The following is a 16,569-nucleotide window of genomic DNA, read 5'->3' as shown; positions in this document are numbered from 1 at the left end:
ACATAACACAACATACGAGCTCAAGGTTAAAAAGACACAGCTAGCTTCTTCAGGACTTCAATGCCTTCAGAAACAAGGAAACCTCTTACATAAACAGGCTTTAGAGGCTGCTATGTTTAATTGGGTAATGCTTATTCCACAAGATTTCTGCTTATTTTACTTACCCTGCAGTTCTCTGAGCAGAAAAGATCAGTTGATGCTCAGACCAAACCTGAACTTATCCTAGAATCTTGATTAGAACAAAACAAAAGCAAAAGAACCCACACCAGACAGTTTGAGTTTTTCCTCATACAACATGGCCCGCCCACACAGAAAGCATGTCTGTGTCAAGACAGGAAGACCGAGGTTGTTAGCTTGAATGGTCAATAATTAACTACTGATTGATCAAGGACAAGATATTATGATTAGCAATGGCAGAGCTAGAATGGACTTCTTTGAAAACACACCAGAAAAAAATCCAGGATACAGTGAATGAGGCTGATCAATCTCAACAGGAATTCATTTTTCAGTCAAGAGGGGAAGGGGGATTAAACTTAGCATGAACACTATGACTGATCACCAAAAAGAGTGAAAGAAAGAAAAGATGCAGGAAGGAAGGGAGAGAGGGAGGGAAAGAAATACTTCAAGTTGTAGTGAAATGACTAAAACCAGTACTGGCAGAGACAGGGAAACTCCACTGATCAAAAGAACAAAGAAATCATAAGATGACCTCAGGAGAAACCCATCCAGAAGAAAAGGGCATCACAGAGCTATCAAGTTCACAGAGCTATCAAGTTTTCTCTAAAAAAAAAAAAAAAGGCTGTGCTTATGTATGTAAACACACATACACACACACACGCACGCACGCACGCACGCACGCACACACATACATAAGTGTGTATGTTCCATCTGAGCTCTAAAGTTGAATCTAATAAATGACATAAGCTATTTTCACGACACTGACTAACCCTGCTAATACTAGCCAAGTAACAGCAAAGAGCCAGCAGGGAGAACTCACAATGGTTCTTCCGGTAGGATCTGCCCAAGACGGTTACAAGATGCTGGTCATGAGTAATGGGCTCCTTTGAGCCCAGATGGGGAGACAGACACTGAAAATTGGGGAGCAGGGTTAAATCAGCCTGTATGCAGACTAGGAAGACATGGAGACAGATCCGCTACTAGCTGCAGAATCAAGAAAGAGATGGGAACACTCAAACATCCACGACAGAGCAGTCACAAATAAGTAGCTAGTTGTCATTCCTTAGAAATAACCACTTTGAGAATGTCACTGCACTCTGATGGGTTCCTCGTCCAAGGTGTCCCACCATCAGTGTTTTTATATAAGATGATAGGGCACAGCACATGTGACTTTAACTAAACATAAATAATTTAAAAACTGATATTTTTTAAAGGTTCAAGTATGAGAAACAGAAAACTAGGCAATAACCTGCTGATAAGAGGTGAACCAAAACAGTATAGTTCTGTCTGAATTAGCAAAATGGCTCTGAACACTTGCCCAGCATGTGCTGCTGTCCTGTGTGTCTGCATGTGTGGAGGTGGGGGCTATCACCGATGGGACATTCAGCCTCATCATGGGGGAGTCCTACTGCTTGTTTGGGCACAGAGTTAGAAAACACAGAGCCTTGTGGCAAAAGTTGTCTTGTTCAGCCTAAAACATGCCCAGTAATATGTGATGATGTCACATCCTGCAGAGTGTGGTGCCCTGGCTCACTAGATCCACTGCCCTGCTGTCATTTGTACTATCTATTAACACATCTCCAGTCTGTGGGTCCACATCTGCCACCTCAAAAGAGGTGGTCAGCCTGAGACAGGAAGCCAGGTACCAATGGCTCAGCCCTGAGCACAAAGGCGGAAGTGACTTAGAGAGGCTGTACCATTAGTCCTGGAGCTGGTTAGCCCCTAACGATCGCAGCCTTTAAGGGTAAAACCACATTGTCTAGGGGTTCCAGGAGGCCATAGATGGCCGCTACAGACTAACCCCTAGGCATACAGATGTAGTAATTCTACCTTCCCCTTGCCTCCTTCAACCCAGTTAAAAAAGTTCTCTCAAAAGAGTCTTCCAGAAAACTGTGCTCGAATGATCATCGGGAAGATGGGCTCTTTTGAAATGTCCCCTGGCCTCATCTTAATTTAAAAAGAAAAAAAAGATATATTGTAGTCTCAAGATATCTCAGAAATAGAAGATCAGAGCTACTGGGTCAGGAACCATAAGGATTACTTCAAATGTGTCAAAGAACACGTGGAAAGGACAGCCTCTTCCTCCCTTTCCACGTTCATTCAAAACAACTGTCGGGCTGTGGACTATTGCAAACAGTTGTTTACATTTCTCATGTTTAGTGAGTTCAAGGGGGAATTTCAGAAGAATCAAAAGATACAAAACATGCCCCAGATTTGATCGATTTTTGGACAAACACTATTTTTTTTTTTCTTTTATGATCTTCCTCAAACAGAACAACTAGAAAAATCTTAGAATTGCCATGTGTAATGTCATATCTTAATGTAAACATCAAATAAGGTACCAAAATTTTCACTGGAGGAAAAGAAACCCAAACCTTTAGTCGGCACAGTTCTTTGTGCCCTGGAGGAGGGGCCAGGCTACAGACACTTACACATGCAGAATGAGAAAGAAGATTTTTTTTTTCACTAAATTCACGCAGTTTTAAAATAGTTATCAAGTCTACTAAGCACCAACAATCCTAAAAATTTTTCAGCTTCATGATTTGTTTAAAAAACAAAAACAAAAAACCAAAAACAAAACAAAAAACCCACACTATCAAATGAACATTAAAAACAAGCTGTAAGTGCTGCTTCTCCAAAAACCAAAACTAAATATGCCGCTGGGTTTGGGGCTGCTGATTGTTGTCATTGTTGTTTTCTTTTTTTTTTTTTTTTTTTTTTTTTTTTTCACATTTCAAAACCCAATGGCATACAGAATACACGGGCAAAGAAGGCCTTGACCTTTACCCTACGCTGATGGAGAGAACAGCATGTCACAGATAGTCTAAAACTCTAAAAGTTTTAGAATACAGCATCCTGTCACCAAAAAAAAAAAAAAAAAAAAAAAAAAGCTGATAAAGTATTTAGAAGATGCTGCCCCTTTATTTAAAAAGTTTTAAAATGAATTTAAGCAAAAATAACATACATTTGTACAACAACTGGCCATTTCTGGTACAGAAACCCAGCATTGGTAATATTATTGAATAAATGTAAATGCTACTTAACATTTTTTTCTTTTTAAATACATTTTAGACAAACTTTTTTTCTTTTTCTTTTTTTTTTTTTATAGTTGCACAATTAACCTCTTAGCTGCTAGCTTGATGCAAACATATGTAACAATACACAAATTTAAAAATAGTTTTATTCTACATAAAAGCTGTCAAAGTTCTGACTCACATCAAAAATGCAAAATAATGGAATATACTTTTAAACTTAGGCGCAGGTCTAGCAGCAAGGGGACTGAGGGAGAGCGCGGTCAACATCGTGCAGAGGCTGCGCACAGAGGAGCCGGCCACCTCAACCCTACTGACAAACTCAGCACTCAGAGAGTGCGGTCACTTGAAGTAGGAGTAGAAGCCATTGCTGCCCGGGCTGCTGCCCAGGCTGAGCTCCTGGAACAGGGACAGCGGGTCGCTGCCCTTCTTGGCCTGCTCGGGTGGGGGTCTGGGCTTGGGCGGGGCCCGCAGCGCACTGGCATAGGACATGGCGGGCTTGCTCCCTGCCGGGCTCTGCTGGCTGCTGCTGTTGGCTGACTCTGCGATCTGCTTGTTAGGCATGAGGGGTGGGAACTGGCCAAGGTGCTGCAGCACCGTGTAGTTGAAGGAACTGGACACCTCCGTGCTGTCAGGCTTCAGCTGATCCTCAGCGGGTTTGACAGTCTTGGGTGGTGCTAGGAACAGAGAACAGCGAAAGGGTTTAACCACTGGGGCAGGAGCAACAACCTGCTCACGGCCTTCTCTTTCCTCCAGAACACAGGGACTGTTTAGCCCAAGCACAAATAACTTTGGCCACAGGATGTGAAACCACACCTTGAACCCCTCTCCTGAAGAACCACCCAGAAAGAGCACCCATGCCCACTGGAGCACCCAATGCACAGAAACCAATGTCAACAGGGGCCAGACGATGTGCTGACAGATAAACACTCACTAATCTGCTCAGGCAGTTGAGTTACTGTGAACCGGAACATGCTTATATCAGCAGCAATGTGCTGCACATGCTCTACTCTTACATCTGCTTCAGTGGCACCAGGGTCTACCTGTTACAGCCGTTCTCATTTCCTGTGACACACATTTACACTGAAATATTTTAGTTTTTTCAAACAAGATCTCAGTATGTAGCTCAGCTGGCTTTGAACTACTGATCTTCCTCCTCGGCCTGCTCAGTGCTGGGGGTACAGGTGCACATCAACATACCTAGCTCTTATATTCTAAGTGAACATGTAATAACTGTGGGAGCCCACAAAGGTTTCCTAGTGAGATCTGAGCTTGCTTTACCCAGCAGGGCTGCATAAAGGCATGAAGTGACCGCGGGCGTGGTTACCCGGTGTTTGGAAGGGTCTGCACTTGGCTGTGCTGGGGGGAGGTCTTTTGCTCCACCCCTTGGCATTTCTATAAATAACCCTTTAGAAGAGACAGAAAGGGCTGGTGGGTTTTGACACAGGCCCTCCCGAGGCTACCCTGTGTTCCTACCTGTCTCTCTCCCCTCTATATTTCTATCTAAATATTTCTCACTTCTCCCTACTCAAGAGTACCCTAGGGGTAAAAGTGGGAGTGGGTCTCCCACAGATAATGAGGGGAACGGTGTTAACACTACCTGACTTTCAAGGTCTTTAACACTTGGTCCCAGTCTTCCTAAGCAGTGTCACTGTCCATCAACACATAGCTTTGGTTTCCAATCTTTTAAAATTTAAGTAACACTGTATTATGCACCCTTGCAATTCCACAGTGGCTTCTGAGTGATGCAATGTGAGCAGGACTGGCAGGAAACAGTCCCCCAAAATATTCAGGCATTTTGAGGAGTCAAAAATCACGGCTTTCTGAAAACTCACCCATTCATCTTACCTATCAACTCTCTGGACTGTGCTGTCCTGCTGGGTCCATTGCACGGAATGTTCTGGTAGGGGGCAGACGAGGTGGTGTGGGCCCAGGACTCGGGGGCTGGGAAGCTGGAAGCAGGTGGGCGATTGCGGTCCTGCAGTTCTTTGCCCTGAGCCAGGCTGCCTTGTGGAGTACTTGCCTCTTCCACACAAGGCTGGGCTGAGCTAGACGAAATTCTTCTTTGGTATAAGGGCCGACCAGGTCCTCTGGGCTCATACTACACAAAGAAAAGGATGTGTGGTGAGTCAGGCCACCTCCTCCCACACCCACACCACTTTTCAGATCCACAGTGATCTAACCTCACAGAGCAGGGACAGATTCTCAAGGAAATTCTCTTCCATATTGTAGGGCTCTCTCCTCTTCACCTTCTCCCATTTAAAATGCAACAGGTACTCCAACATGGTGTCAGGAGACCTGAGTCTGAAACTCATCTCTAGACTGTTATAACACCTGGCAGCCTGTGGCTCCTGTACCCAGTTGTCTTCAGTTATAAAGTCACACTGTTTGGGCTGGAGAGATGGCTCAGAGGTTAAGAGCACTGACTGCTCTTCCAGAGGTCCTGAGTTCAATTCCCAGCAACCACATGGTGTCTCACAACCATCTGTAATGAGGTCTGGCGCCCTCTTCTGTATACATAATGAATAAATAAATCTTTAAAAAAAAAAAGTCACACTACACTGTTATTCCAGAGAACAGTGGAGTTTGAGTATGAGTTGGAGTCCCAAGTCAGCTGACCCACGGAGCTGCATCAGAGCCAGTGAGACTCATTTGGACTGTCCCAGGCTCTGGTTGTTCTGTTCAGCCCTGCCGGCAAGGTCCACCTCCTCTAGCTAGCACTCCTTACTGGGCCTCACTGTAAGTCTCCTAGTTAATCAGCTGATACCAAATACTCATTACTTTCTCCACAATATTCTTTTCACAGGTTTAAAACCCCAGTAACCTATGTATCTTCTCTTCTCTAAATTTCCTAAAAGTATGCAAACCAAATTCTCTTGCCTTCCTGACAAGGGCTATTTGCTCACCATTTTAAGATGGAGTGTTAGCTAGGGGCTCTCCAGTTCCTTCCGGCCTGACTGTGGTAGGTACTGGGTATCAGCCCCAGTGACAAGCAGTGCAGAACAACTTGCCTGTCTTAGACCTACAAATGACACCTTGGGCAAATGGCCTAACCTCTTGGTAACTTCATCTACATAATGGATGACCTCCAACACCTACTTCCTCTTGGGAATGTAGTGAATAAGCTGGGAAGGTAGGGTGTTCAGGTTGGTTCTTGGTGCATGTTAAGAGCCAACTGTTTTCTCATTGTTTTACTGTAAAATAAAAGACCTACATCTGATCACAAATGACACAGTGGTTTGGAGTCATCTACCCTTTCCCCCCAGTAACAGTAAAACCCACTATTCAGCTTGAGATCAATTGTGATTCAGACAAATCTTTCACCACCATTGTAAGTGTGTGTTAACTATAAAGGGATGAGCTGATCAGCACAATGATTGCTCAATGGCTTGGGGATTACAAGAGAACACTGGTGGGCATCATCAGGCTGAAAACATGGAGGAGCTGGGGTGTAAGCATCAGTTTAAGGCCCCAACCCAAACCCACTATGATAGAAATCAGAGAGGAACACTTCATGGGCAGGAAAGGTGGAGGAGAGTCGAGGCCAGATCACACCTGTATCTGAGAAAGGGAGGAACCACTGCCACCTAGCCAGCTCCCTTTCTCATATCTATTTTATTTACATTCTGTTTCTCATTAGATCATTCACATTCACCTTTAATTTTATTCCTTTTTTAAAATTTTTTTTGGTTTTTCGAGACAGGGTTTCTCTGTGTAGTTTTGGTGCCTGTCCTGGATCTCGATCTGTAGACCAGGCTGGCCTTGAACTCAGAGAGATCTGCCTGCCTCTGCCTCCCAGTACTGGGATTAAAGGCGTGCGCCACCACTGCCCGGCTTAATTTTATTCTTTAGAGGAAAATTTTCTCTAATGGTCAAGATCATTCTGAATTTGACTGTGGATCGAGACTATGCTGTTTGGGGTCAACTAGAAACTCAAGTAGCACATTGGAAGCTCGTCTCAGTCCTTAGAAGGTGCTTAGCAGAAAGCCAAAGTGTTCATTTTCCAGGTCAGACACCCCTCGAGTGACTGACTCATCCGACAGTTTGTGCAGTCACTATTGTTACGAAGACAATTAGCTCTTGAAATGAAGATGGGAGTGTTTTAATTGTCACACTGGGAACTCGGCCCTGTTGCTCTCTGTAGGGATCACACTCTTGAGACTTTATGTGTGAATGCCAATGCACTGATGTTGGCCAGTTACTTCATAAGCCCTGTCTTTAACAGGCACCTACGACAGTAGTACAGACAATGCGTAGACACAGGAACCTTGGAGCTTCATGAGGGAAAAGGAAAATCAGAAAGTTACATGCATATACTAAAGGAAAGAGAACACAAGGTCTACAGGTACAGCTATGGCATACACGAAGGTGAGCATGTGGAAGGCCATCTTCATCAGGCTTGCTCCTCAAAGGTGAAGGAACGGACAGCGAACGAGACGGTTTACACACCAAGTGAAGTTAGGGCCGTCTGATTCTTTCCCTCTCCGTTCTTAAGCTTTATCTCCTTGCTTTAACGCACTAAGCACTCTGCCCTGCTGCCTTTTTCCTTTCTCTTTTCTCTCACTCATCAACCCCCACTCCACCCCTCTGCTTCCCCATCTCTCCTTTGGAGACATCTCTCACCACGGAGCCCATGCTTGTCCTGACCACCTGGGCTCAAAGGCTCCTCCACGGGGCGTGTGCCAGCAGCTGGGACCGAGGTGTGCACCGCTGTGACTTAATCTTCCTAACCTCTCTCTAACCCTTAACCATGCTCGTGGCTGCTGGATGTTTACAGACACCTTCAACAGCTGCTTTTCTACTTTGTGTGACTGTATGTGGGTTGGGGGTAAGGAAGGTGGTGGGCTGTTTTGTTTTCAGAAGGGGAGCTATCTATTGATATGATCATGTGATCATTTTCCCAGACTGTTAACACGGTAGGTTATACCCTGATTTACTTTCCAATACTGCACTAGCCAGATAAGCAGCATGGGGTCATGGTGTATTGTTCTCTTCATCCCTGGCTGAATTCAATTTGCTGTGCTGTTGAGGGTTGCTACAATCTTGCCATAGAAATCAGTCTATAGTTTTCCTTTTTGTGCTGTCTCTGTCTTACTTTGGAGACAGGAATGGTGGCTTTATGGAATAAATTGAGGAGCTTTCTCTTCCATTTGCTTGCAATGATTGTAACTGGTAAGTTTTCTTTCTTTACATAGTTAAAGGAATTCAGTAGTGAACAACTCTAGTCCCAGAGAGCTAGCTCTTGAAGTGTTTTAACCACAAACTCCAGTTTTTAACAGCTATATGACCTATAACAGCAATATCCCTATGACATTTACTTCACTGCTGGTGAGTTTTTGAAAGTTTGTGGATTTCCGGGATATGGCCCATCTCACCTAAGCTCTTAAAAACTGTTTGCAACCTTCCTATTATTATTGCCCTTTCGAAGACAACACCTAGAACATAGTTCCTTTTGTTCCTGGTATCAGTAGCCAGTGTCTTCTCTTTTTCCCTCTTGTCCATCTTTTTTTGGGAGTGGAGGGGCTAATAATTATTTTAACACATACTGAAGCATGTGGGGGGGGGTACTCAGAAGAACAGATATGGCTGAAGGTGTGGGTCTCATCTTGTATTCCAACAGGACGAACCAGCTGGGGAAGTGCCTGCCCTCCTAGAGCAGGACACACTGCCTGGGAGCCCACAGCTGGCAGTCTGGCAGTGGGCATGAGGAGCTAGCTCCTTTCTTCCATGTCCTCACAATTTCCCCGTCTTTCCATCCCTACTTCAGTTCTCCCCCAAGCCCCGACCCTCAAGCTTACGGGCTGCAGAAGGCGAATGTCCATCTTCTATCATTTCTCTGGTGTCTATGACCCTGCCTACTCAAGGACCCACCTCTCAACCTGTCTGCACTAAGGCAGACATGAGACAGTTTGAGTGTGAGCACGGGGACAGCGTCACGCCAAGTGAATCAACAATGCTTCCGAGGGATTCCAGACAAGACCTCGGGGTACCAACATTTGGGAGATGAGGCACAGCTTCCCAGTGTGACCCTTAGCAGCCTCAGGAGTCCCCAGACCTTAGGGCCTTCAACTCATGGATTCAAGGGATTCAAAGAAAAAAAGAGTTTCAGCACTACCCAGTGGCATACAGGAAGTATACAGATTTAGCATGCAGAAGAAAATTAAACCCTTGCTAGTCTTGCTAAATGCTATCTACTTTCCCTTTCCAAAGAGCCAACTGCGGGTTTCCTGGCATCTTCTCTATTGTTTCCTGTAGCAGGCCACACTGAAATCTGTCTCCGTCATTCTCATTTCCTGGAGCTTTTCTTGCTCTTCCTTTAGGATTTCTAAGGTTAGGCTTAGGCTTTCTTGTCTGACATCTTGCTCCTTTTCTACTTTAAACCTTCCCCACTCCCTCTGATGTTGCTGTGGCAGCAATCCATGAATGCAGACATGCTACACTCTTACTTGCTAACACACAATAGGCCACTGATCTGCATCATACACAGACATCTGGAAAACAGGAGCCAGAAGGATTTTTAAAGATTAGCGTCCAGATACAGAATGAGATATCAAAAAATGCAACTACAATGTGCTGAAAATTCAAATACATAACAATGCTTGATTCAGAATGCTATTCAAAGAGAAAAAAAGAAGAAGACCTCAACATCCTTGAATCCTGCTAACACATTGCTTTATTACCCTAAAAATAAATAAAGGACATACATTAAGTACTTATTTGCCTTCCCATATAGACTATATTTTAGTATTTAGTATTCAATGATGCAAAGCTGTTAAGGCTAGGAAAGTTGTTGAGAACTAAAAATCAACAGGTCAGACTGATACCTGACCCTCACCTCGGCAGCCAAGTTACCACCACCAAAGCGGGGAAACTAAACACTGCCTGCCTCTTCTTCCACATGCGAATGAATATACACATTCACTGAAAACAAAATCCTATTACATACATTCTGCTTGGTAATTTCTCATTAACATGTTATAGATAGAGGTTGGAGAAATGACTCAGGGGTTAAGAGCACTTAATGCTCTTGCAAAAGACTAATACCCACATGGAAGCTGGTAATCATCCATAACTCAGTTGCAAGAGATCTGGCAGCCTTTTCTGGCCTCTGTGAGCACCAGACATGCACGCTTACATACACTCAAGCAAAACATTAATACACATAAAATGAAAATAAATCTTTTTAAAAATCATAGCCGGGTGGTGGTGGCACACACCTTTAATCCCTGTACTCGGGAGGCAGAGGCAGGCGGATCTCTGTGAGTTCAAGGCCAGCCTGGGCTACAGAGGGAGTTCCAGGAAAGGCACAGAGCTACACAGAGAAACCCTGTCTCGGGGGAGGGGGGGGCAAACAAAAAAAAAACATAGCTATCTTTCTTTGTCATAAAAACTCATAACATCATATTTAATAACTAATTATTTAAATGAACCTTTTAATTTTCCCACTACTAGAAGAAACTTCCAACTATGGAACACTCTCATGTTCTACTAACATTTAAATCCCCATAAAGTTATCATCTTATGTCTAAAATAATGTGCCTACAGTTTGGTACAAAGATATCTAATTAAAAAAAAAAAAAACTCAGGATGAAGGATTGTCAATGTGACAGACAATGCTGAGGCAAGTAAAAACTTATACCCAAAAGTTCTTTGCAAAACATTGCCTTAGTTTATTATAAATATAAAGCAAAATCAAGTAATGGTTTCGTTGAAAAGGTATTGCTATTGCAGAATAAACAAACACAAAGGTCTTCGGGTAGTGCTGCTGGATAGGAGGTGAAGTGCTTGCCTGCTATGTACAAGGTCCTGGGTGCAATGTTCAGCCTGGGGTTTGGTGGTGTGGAATGAAAAGAATCCAGAATAATATAACAAGGAAAGAAAGAGAACTGAAGAAGCCTGAGCACCCAGCATCTTCCTGACAGAAGTCTCAGAAGGAAAGACAAGGAAGTGACTGACTGAAGATTACTAAAGGATGAGATGACATCACATGGCTATGGGAAAAGACTGTCCAGGGCCTTTCTGTGACCTGGGAGGCTGATTTCCATGGCCTGCAGGAAGGCAGTGCCTGCCCAAAAGTGGCTGTGAGGCAGCAGAAATAAATAAGTAGATCCTGCACTCATTTGTCCTTCATCTTTCCTAGTGAATGCCCAGGCACATGCCACCATTATCAGTCACAGGGGCTGCTATGGCTTTCTTCACTGTTTGTATAGTAGCATTTAAAAAGATTTACATCTCACGAAAGTTACACTGGGAGAAGTTTAAAAGCAACTCTAGTGTCATATTAACTTCATAAAATTCTGTAAAAATAAAGGCAAAATTTTACCTCAGTTTCTAAAGCCATACTACATTTATATTGTTTGTTCCTATAAGAAATGTACAGTGGCTGGGCAGTGGTGATGCACTCCTGTAATCCCAGCAGAGGCAAAGGCAGGCGGATCTCTGTGAGTTCGAGGCCAGCCTGGTCCACAGAGTGAGTTCCAGGACAGCCAAGAGCTACACAGAGAAACTCTGTCTCGAAAACCAAAAGAAGAAAAGAAAAAAAGAAAGAAAAGAAATCTACACACAGACATGTACAATGAGATGGCCATGCTCTCTGACTCAGAGTAGTCATCAGCTTAGGGCCACATAAAGAAAGCACCTCTCAAGAAAGAACACTTGTGAATTTTGCCAACAGTGTCATAGAGAAGACACCAAACCAAGATAATGCTGCCTCAATTTTACCTGACTTTTGTTTACTCCTCTTCAATGTGGACAGTCCGGCTACCAGAATGCCTCTTAAAAGGAGACAAAGCCAGTTTGAGCAGGATACAGTTCATACAGAGGTTTACCCTTCAACTCAGAACAATGTACTTTTTCTCTGAAGGATCCAAATGACGACAATTAAGATTCCAGCTTTTCAAAAAAAGAGTATCAGAGAACTTTCACTCAGTTCTTAGACAGTATTGAGAAATTAATTGCTTACTGTAAATGTCTGAGATTTGAGTTAATCTGAATATTCAAAGAGTTAGCAGCTAGAATGAATGGATTTCCAGAACTGAAGAACTGCCTCTCCCATCCCCACAAAAGGGAAAATTCAGATGGCTACCAGTGTAACTCTCTATCAGAAGACCACTTGCTTCCTCCAGCATCTGGTTCTGAGAACTGCGGTCATCCCTTGTTTCCTACATGCTCCTGCCGACGTGAGTCTCGGCTTCATGGATAACTTCATTAACAGGAGCCCATCTGCATCTTTGTGTCTCAGCTGCCTTTAAAAAGAGGTTGCCAGGAGCTGGTGAGATGGCTCAGGGGTCAAGGTGCTTGCTGCCAAGCCTGACAACCCGAGTTTGATACCAGAACCCACAGAGGATGACTCCAGCAGGTTGTCCTCTGGCCTAAACTCCCCCCCCCTTTACCCCCCCCCTCCAAATAAATAAAATACATGTGATAAAAAAACTTTTTTTAAGAAAATAGGCACAAGCCTGTAATCCTAGTTACTCAAGAGGCTAAGGCAGGAGGATGGAAAGTTCAAGTCCTACCTGGCTAAGGACAGCAAGTCGAAGGGCAGCCTGTACAACTTAGTAAGGCCCTCGCTTGGAGTGAAACAAGCAGAGCTGCAGATACAGTGCAGAGTGGCAGTGTTCGCTCTAGTGTGCATGAGGGTCGAGGTTCAATTCCCAGTAACTCAACAATGATGACAATAAATAAGGAGTTAAAATAAATGATCTTTGGGGACAGAGATGGCTCAGTGGTTAAGAGCACTTGTTCTTCCAGAGGACCAGGGTTCAGTTCCCAGCATCCACATCGTGACTCAAAAGCATCTTCAACTCCAGTTCCAGGGAACCAACACCCTCTTCTGGCTTCCTTAGGCACAAACACAGTGTACATACATACATACAGGCAACGACTCAAAAATCATGAAACAAAAATAAATAAATGTTTATAAAAATACTCCATGTTGAACTATGACATTATATCACTAAACATATGATCATTATTTTTAATTTTTACTGCTAATATTTCTTTCTAAATATAAAAATGTAATGCTAACATTTCAGAAACAATTTAATATATGAACTCTAAGTAAAAAAGGATTACTGAATTGGTATATAAATTACTATTAAGATAACTGTCAATTTAAGTAAAATTCCTAATTTGCTTGCTACTCTAAGACATATCTGTAATGTTATGGTTAGCAAATCCTTTCATATGGATGTGTATAAATAAATGACTGGGGGAAAGGTTAGCATATTAACTAAAGTTCTGTATTTATAATTGTGCTACCAAAGCTAATCACCAAGGAAAAACTAAGTGCTCTAGTGGGAATTCCAAGTCACATTAACTACGGAGCCAGGAGCTTTAATCAAAGTTCAACATCTCATCTCAATGATTAGCTTTGACAATTAGGCATGAATGGAGGTATCAATCTGTTAATCACTATTACTTATATTAGGAGGTTTACTACACACCATCCTTTACTGACCCAAGAAGACAGCAATATTTCCAGCTGGTTACAAAGCAGAAATCACAAGCTATCAATATCTACATCTACAGTGAGAAGTGGCAAAACTTAACCAACCCTTTATCAATATGATAGCCCTCCATTTGGCTCTAAGGAATAAGGATGGCTAGAGAACGTAGGGAAAGCCAAACCAAGTAATGTCAAAACTGCAGGTGCTAGGAAGAAAAATGAAAACAGTACACTGTTCAAAAGCTAGGAAACCCCAGCACTCGGGAGGCAGAGGCAGGCGGATCTCGGTGAGTTCGAGGCCAGCCTGGTCTACAGAGTGAGTTCCAGGAAAGGCGCAAAGCTACACAGAGAAACCCTGTCTCAAAAAAAAAAAAACAAAACAAAACAAAAAACAAAAAAAGCTAGGAAACAACAAGAACTATTTCAAGGCAGAGGCACTGCAGAGGTCCAGGTCATCTCTAATGCTGACTGACTGACAGCTGACAAGAATGAGCAGCCCAGGAGCATTGTCATAGTCAATGTCTCCACTCCCTCAAGCAGAGAATGAGCCCTTGGCCTTACACATGCTAAGCATGTGCTCACCCCCAGCCAGGACCTAGTTCTCTAATGAGGCTTTTAGGATAACATCATCACTGCAGACAAAAACGTGCAATTTCAGAAACCAATTCTGACTGGTACAGTGAAAATTTGAAAAGACTTTTTCATTTTCTCCATTTATTTCTTTAATCAGACTATTTCCGAGTGAAGCACATCTAAGATGGAAACTGTTCTGTGCCAGTCTCAGGACCACACACTCCAGGGAAAACGCAAGTTTTTAACTTGACAAATCTACATCCACTTAAGGAGAATGAGGATTTATCTTTCCTGATGAAATGCCTGAAGCTTACATTCACAGGAGTGAACAGAGCATAAAACAGAACGTTATCCTATGGGGACCAGAAGTGAAGACACTAGAGAATTTTTAAAGAGAAACACAAAACCCCAGGGGAGTGAGCAGAGAGAGAGAGAGAGAGAGAGAGAGAGAGAGAGAGAGAGAGAGAGAGAGAGGACAGAGGACAGAGACAGAGAGGGAGGGAGGGATTTCCTAAGGGAGAAACTGAAAGAATTTCCAGGGATAAAATTCCTTCCAATTTAAGCTCTAAGTTTAACGTAATTCAAAGAGAAATCTGAAAAGGGTTTTACAGGTATATGAGGAAAAGAAAGGGTTAACAAAGATATTCTAAACTTCCACTGGTAGAAGAACCACAAAATGACCTCCTCCTCCTCTTGTGTGCACTTGCTTAGGAAACATGAAGAGACAAGACAGCAGCACATGGCCTTCACACTACCCCTGCAGTTGTGTGTTAGCAACACCGAATCTCATTTCAGTTAAGAGCGTCACTCCAGGACAGAACAGAGAAGCTGAAGGAGAAAATGAGCACGAAGACCAGAAAGTGGTTTCAGTACAGGAGATGCTGAAGATTGCCTTCCTCCTCAGAGATGACATCATACCATGCAAAATGAGTATTTTCACACAAATAAAAATCAGCCTTCAGAGAAATTTTTAACTTATGAGTATGTGTGTAAGCCTACATGAGTATATGTGCACCATGTGTATACAGGAGCCCGCAGAGGCCAGAAGAGAGTGTCTGATCCCTTGGGGCTCGAGTTATAGGCAGTTGTGAGCCACAGTGGGGGTGCTGGGAACCGAACCCTGATCCTCTGCAAAAAAAGTAAATGCTCTTAATCACTGAGCCATGTCTCCAGCCTTGAAAAACTCTTAATCGAGCCCAAATCACCAGAAATAGAGCCCTCAGGGCCCCAAAGCTAAGAATGGACTTCTGTTGATTGCATTTTCTCGCCAGCTGACACTAGAGCAGAATACAATCTATAAAGAGTCTGTCATTTAACAGGGCAGCTACTTCTAGCTAGTGATGACACCACAAGCCAGGGAAGGTACAAAGATAACAGGAAATATCTGTAGGGAAGTTAAACCATGTTCCCAAACTTGCACTAGTATTTGAAGTCAAATTGGAACAATTCATTAATCTACTGCCAGCTAAGAATGGTCAGGGCCTGCCCCAGGACAAGGCAGCATCTTGTGTATCTCACCTCATCCACACAGCCAAAGGCCACCTACAGCTTCTACTGAATTTGGGGTAAAGAAGGAAAACCAGTGAGGTTCAGTTACAAAGTGAGAATTACTCTCAGAACTGAAAACAGCTGTAAGACCAGAGTCCCATTCAGAGTGCCCTGAGCTTGGGGAAAGGGAGACTGGACGGGGCAGTGCAGGGCACAATAATGGGCGCATGGTTGTAACCAGTTTCCATGACAGTTAAAAAATCCTCCTAGGTTAACCCACCACACACTCTTATCTATGGCCACCAGGAAAGGCTAAATAAAATGCTATAGTAGCTATTTTTATGTAGTGAAGTTGGGTGATTTTTCTGGCTTCTATATGTTTTATATTGGCCATGCATTTCACTTTCCCAAAGAAAATAAAAATTACAACTGAGTATTTGTGGTCCATGCCTGTCATCCCAGTGCTAGGGAAGGTGAGACAGTAGAATGACCACAGTTAAGGCCAGCTTGAACTACATAGCAAAATCTTGTCTCAAAAGATAAGTATAAAACCAAAAACCTAGTCCAACAAAGTATGAAGAAACAAAATCTCCATTCAAGGAAACTGTTAGACTATTAGGCAAGTGTTTTCATCCTGTCAGATGCATTGGGCAAGTTTCCGGCAATAAGAGAATCCACAGTAGGGAAGAAAGTGACTTTCTTTGTATTGTTAAAGTTAAAGAAATTATTTCAAAAGGTTGGAAATAAGCAGTGAGAACATATGCCATTCACTGTGTGAGATGATTCATGCAAGATCATTCTGAACACACAGAACTTATCCTAATACGTTGAAAATGTCAAATCTACAATGTG

At 43.1% G+C, this 16,569-nt stretch overlaps 1 protein-coding gene across 4 annotated transcripts in view; it reads right to left on the bottom strand.

The window, feature by feature from the left end:
• Nucleotides 1-3,340: 3,340 nt before the first annotated feature.
• Nucleotides 3,341-16,569, bottom strand: part of Helz (helicase with zinc finger) — a 154,253-nt gene continuing 141,024 nt past the window's right edge. For all 4 annotated transcript variants that reach the window (XM_036195770.1, XM_036195772.1, XM_036195771.1 and 1 more), the window contains 2 exons: nt 5,058-5,310; nt 3,341-3,886 (listed from right to left, as the gene is read on the bottom strand). In XM_036195770.1, coding sequence (XP_036051663.1) covers nt 3,552-3,886; nt 5,058-5,310 — 588 coding nt within the window. In that variant the 3' untranslated portion in view covers nt 3,341-3,551. The remainder of the gene's footprint in view (nt 3,887-5,057; nt 5,311-16,569) is intronic.

The sequence above is a fragment of the Onychomys torridus genome, chromosome 8 (genome assembly GCF_903995425.1).
Source record: "Onychomys torridus chromosome 8, mOncTor1.1, whole genome shotgun sequence".
Taxonomy (NCBI): domain Eukaryota; kingdom Metazoa; phylum Chordata; class Mammalia; order Rodentia; family Cricetidae; genus Onychomys; species Onychomys torridus.
Note: the sequence above shows the minus strand (reverse complement) of the source record. Positions and strands in the feature narration are given on the sequence as shown.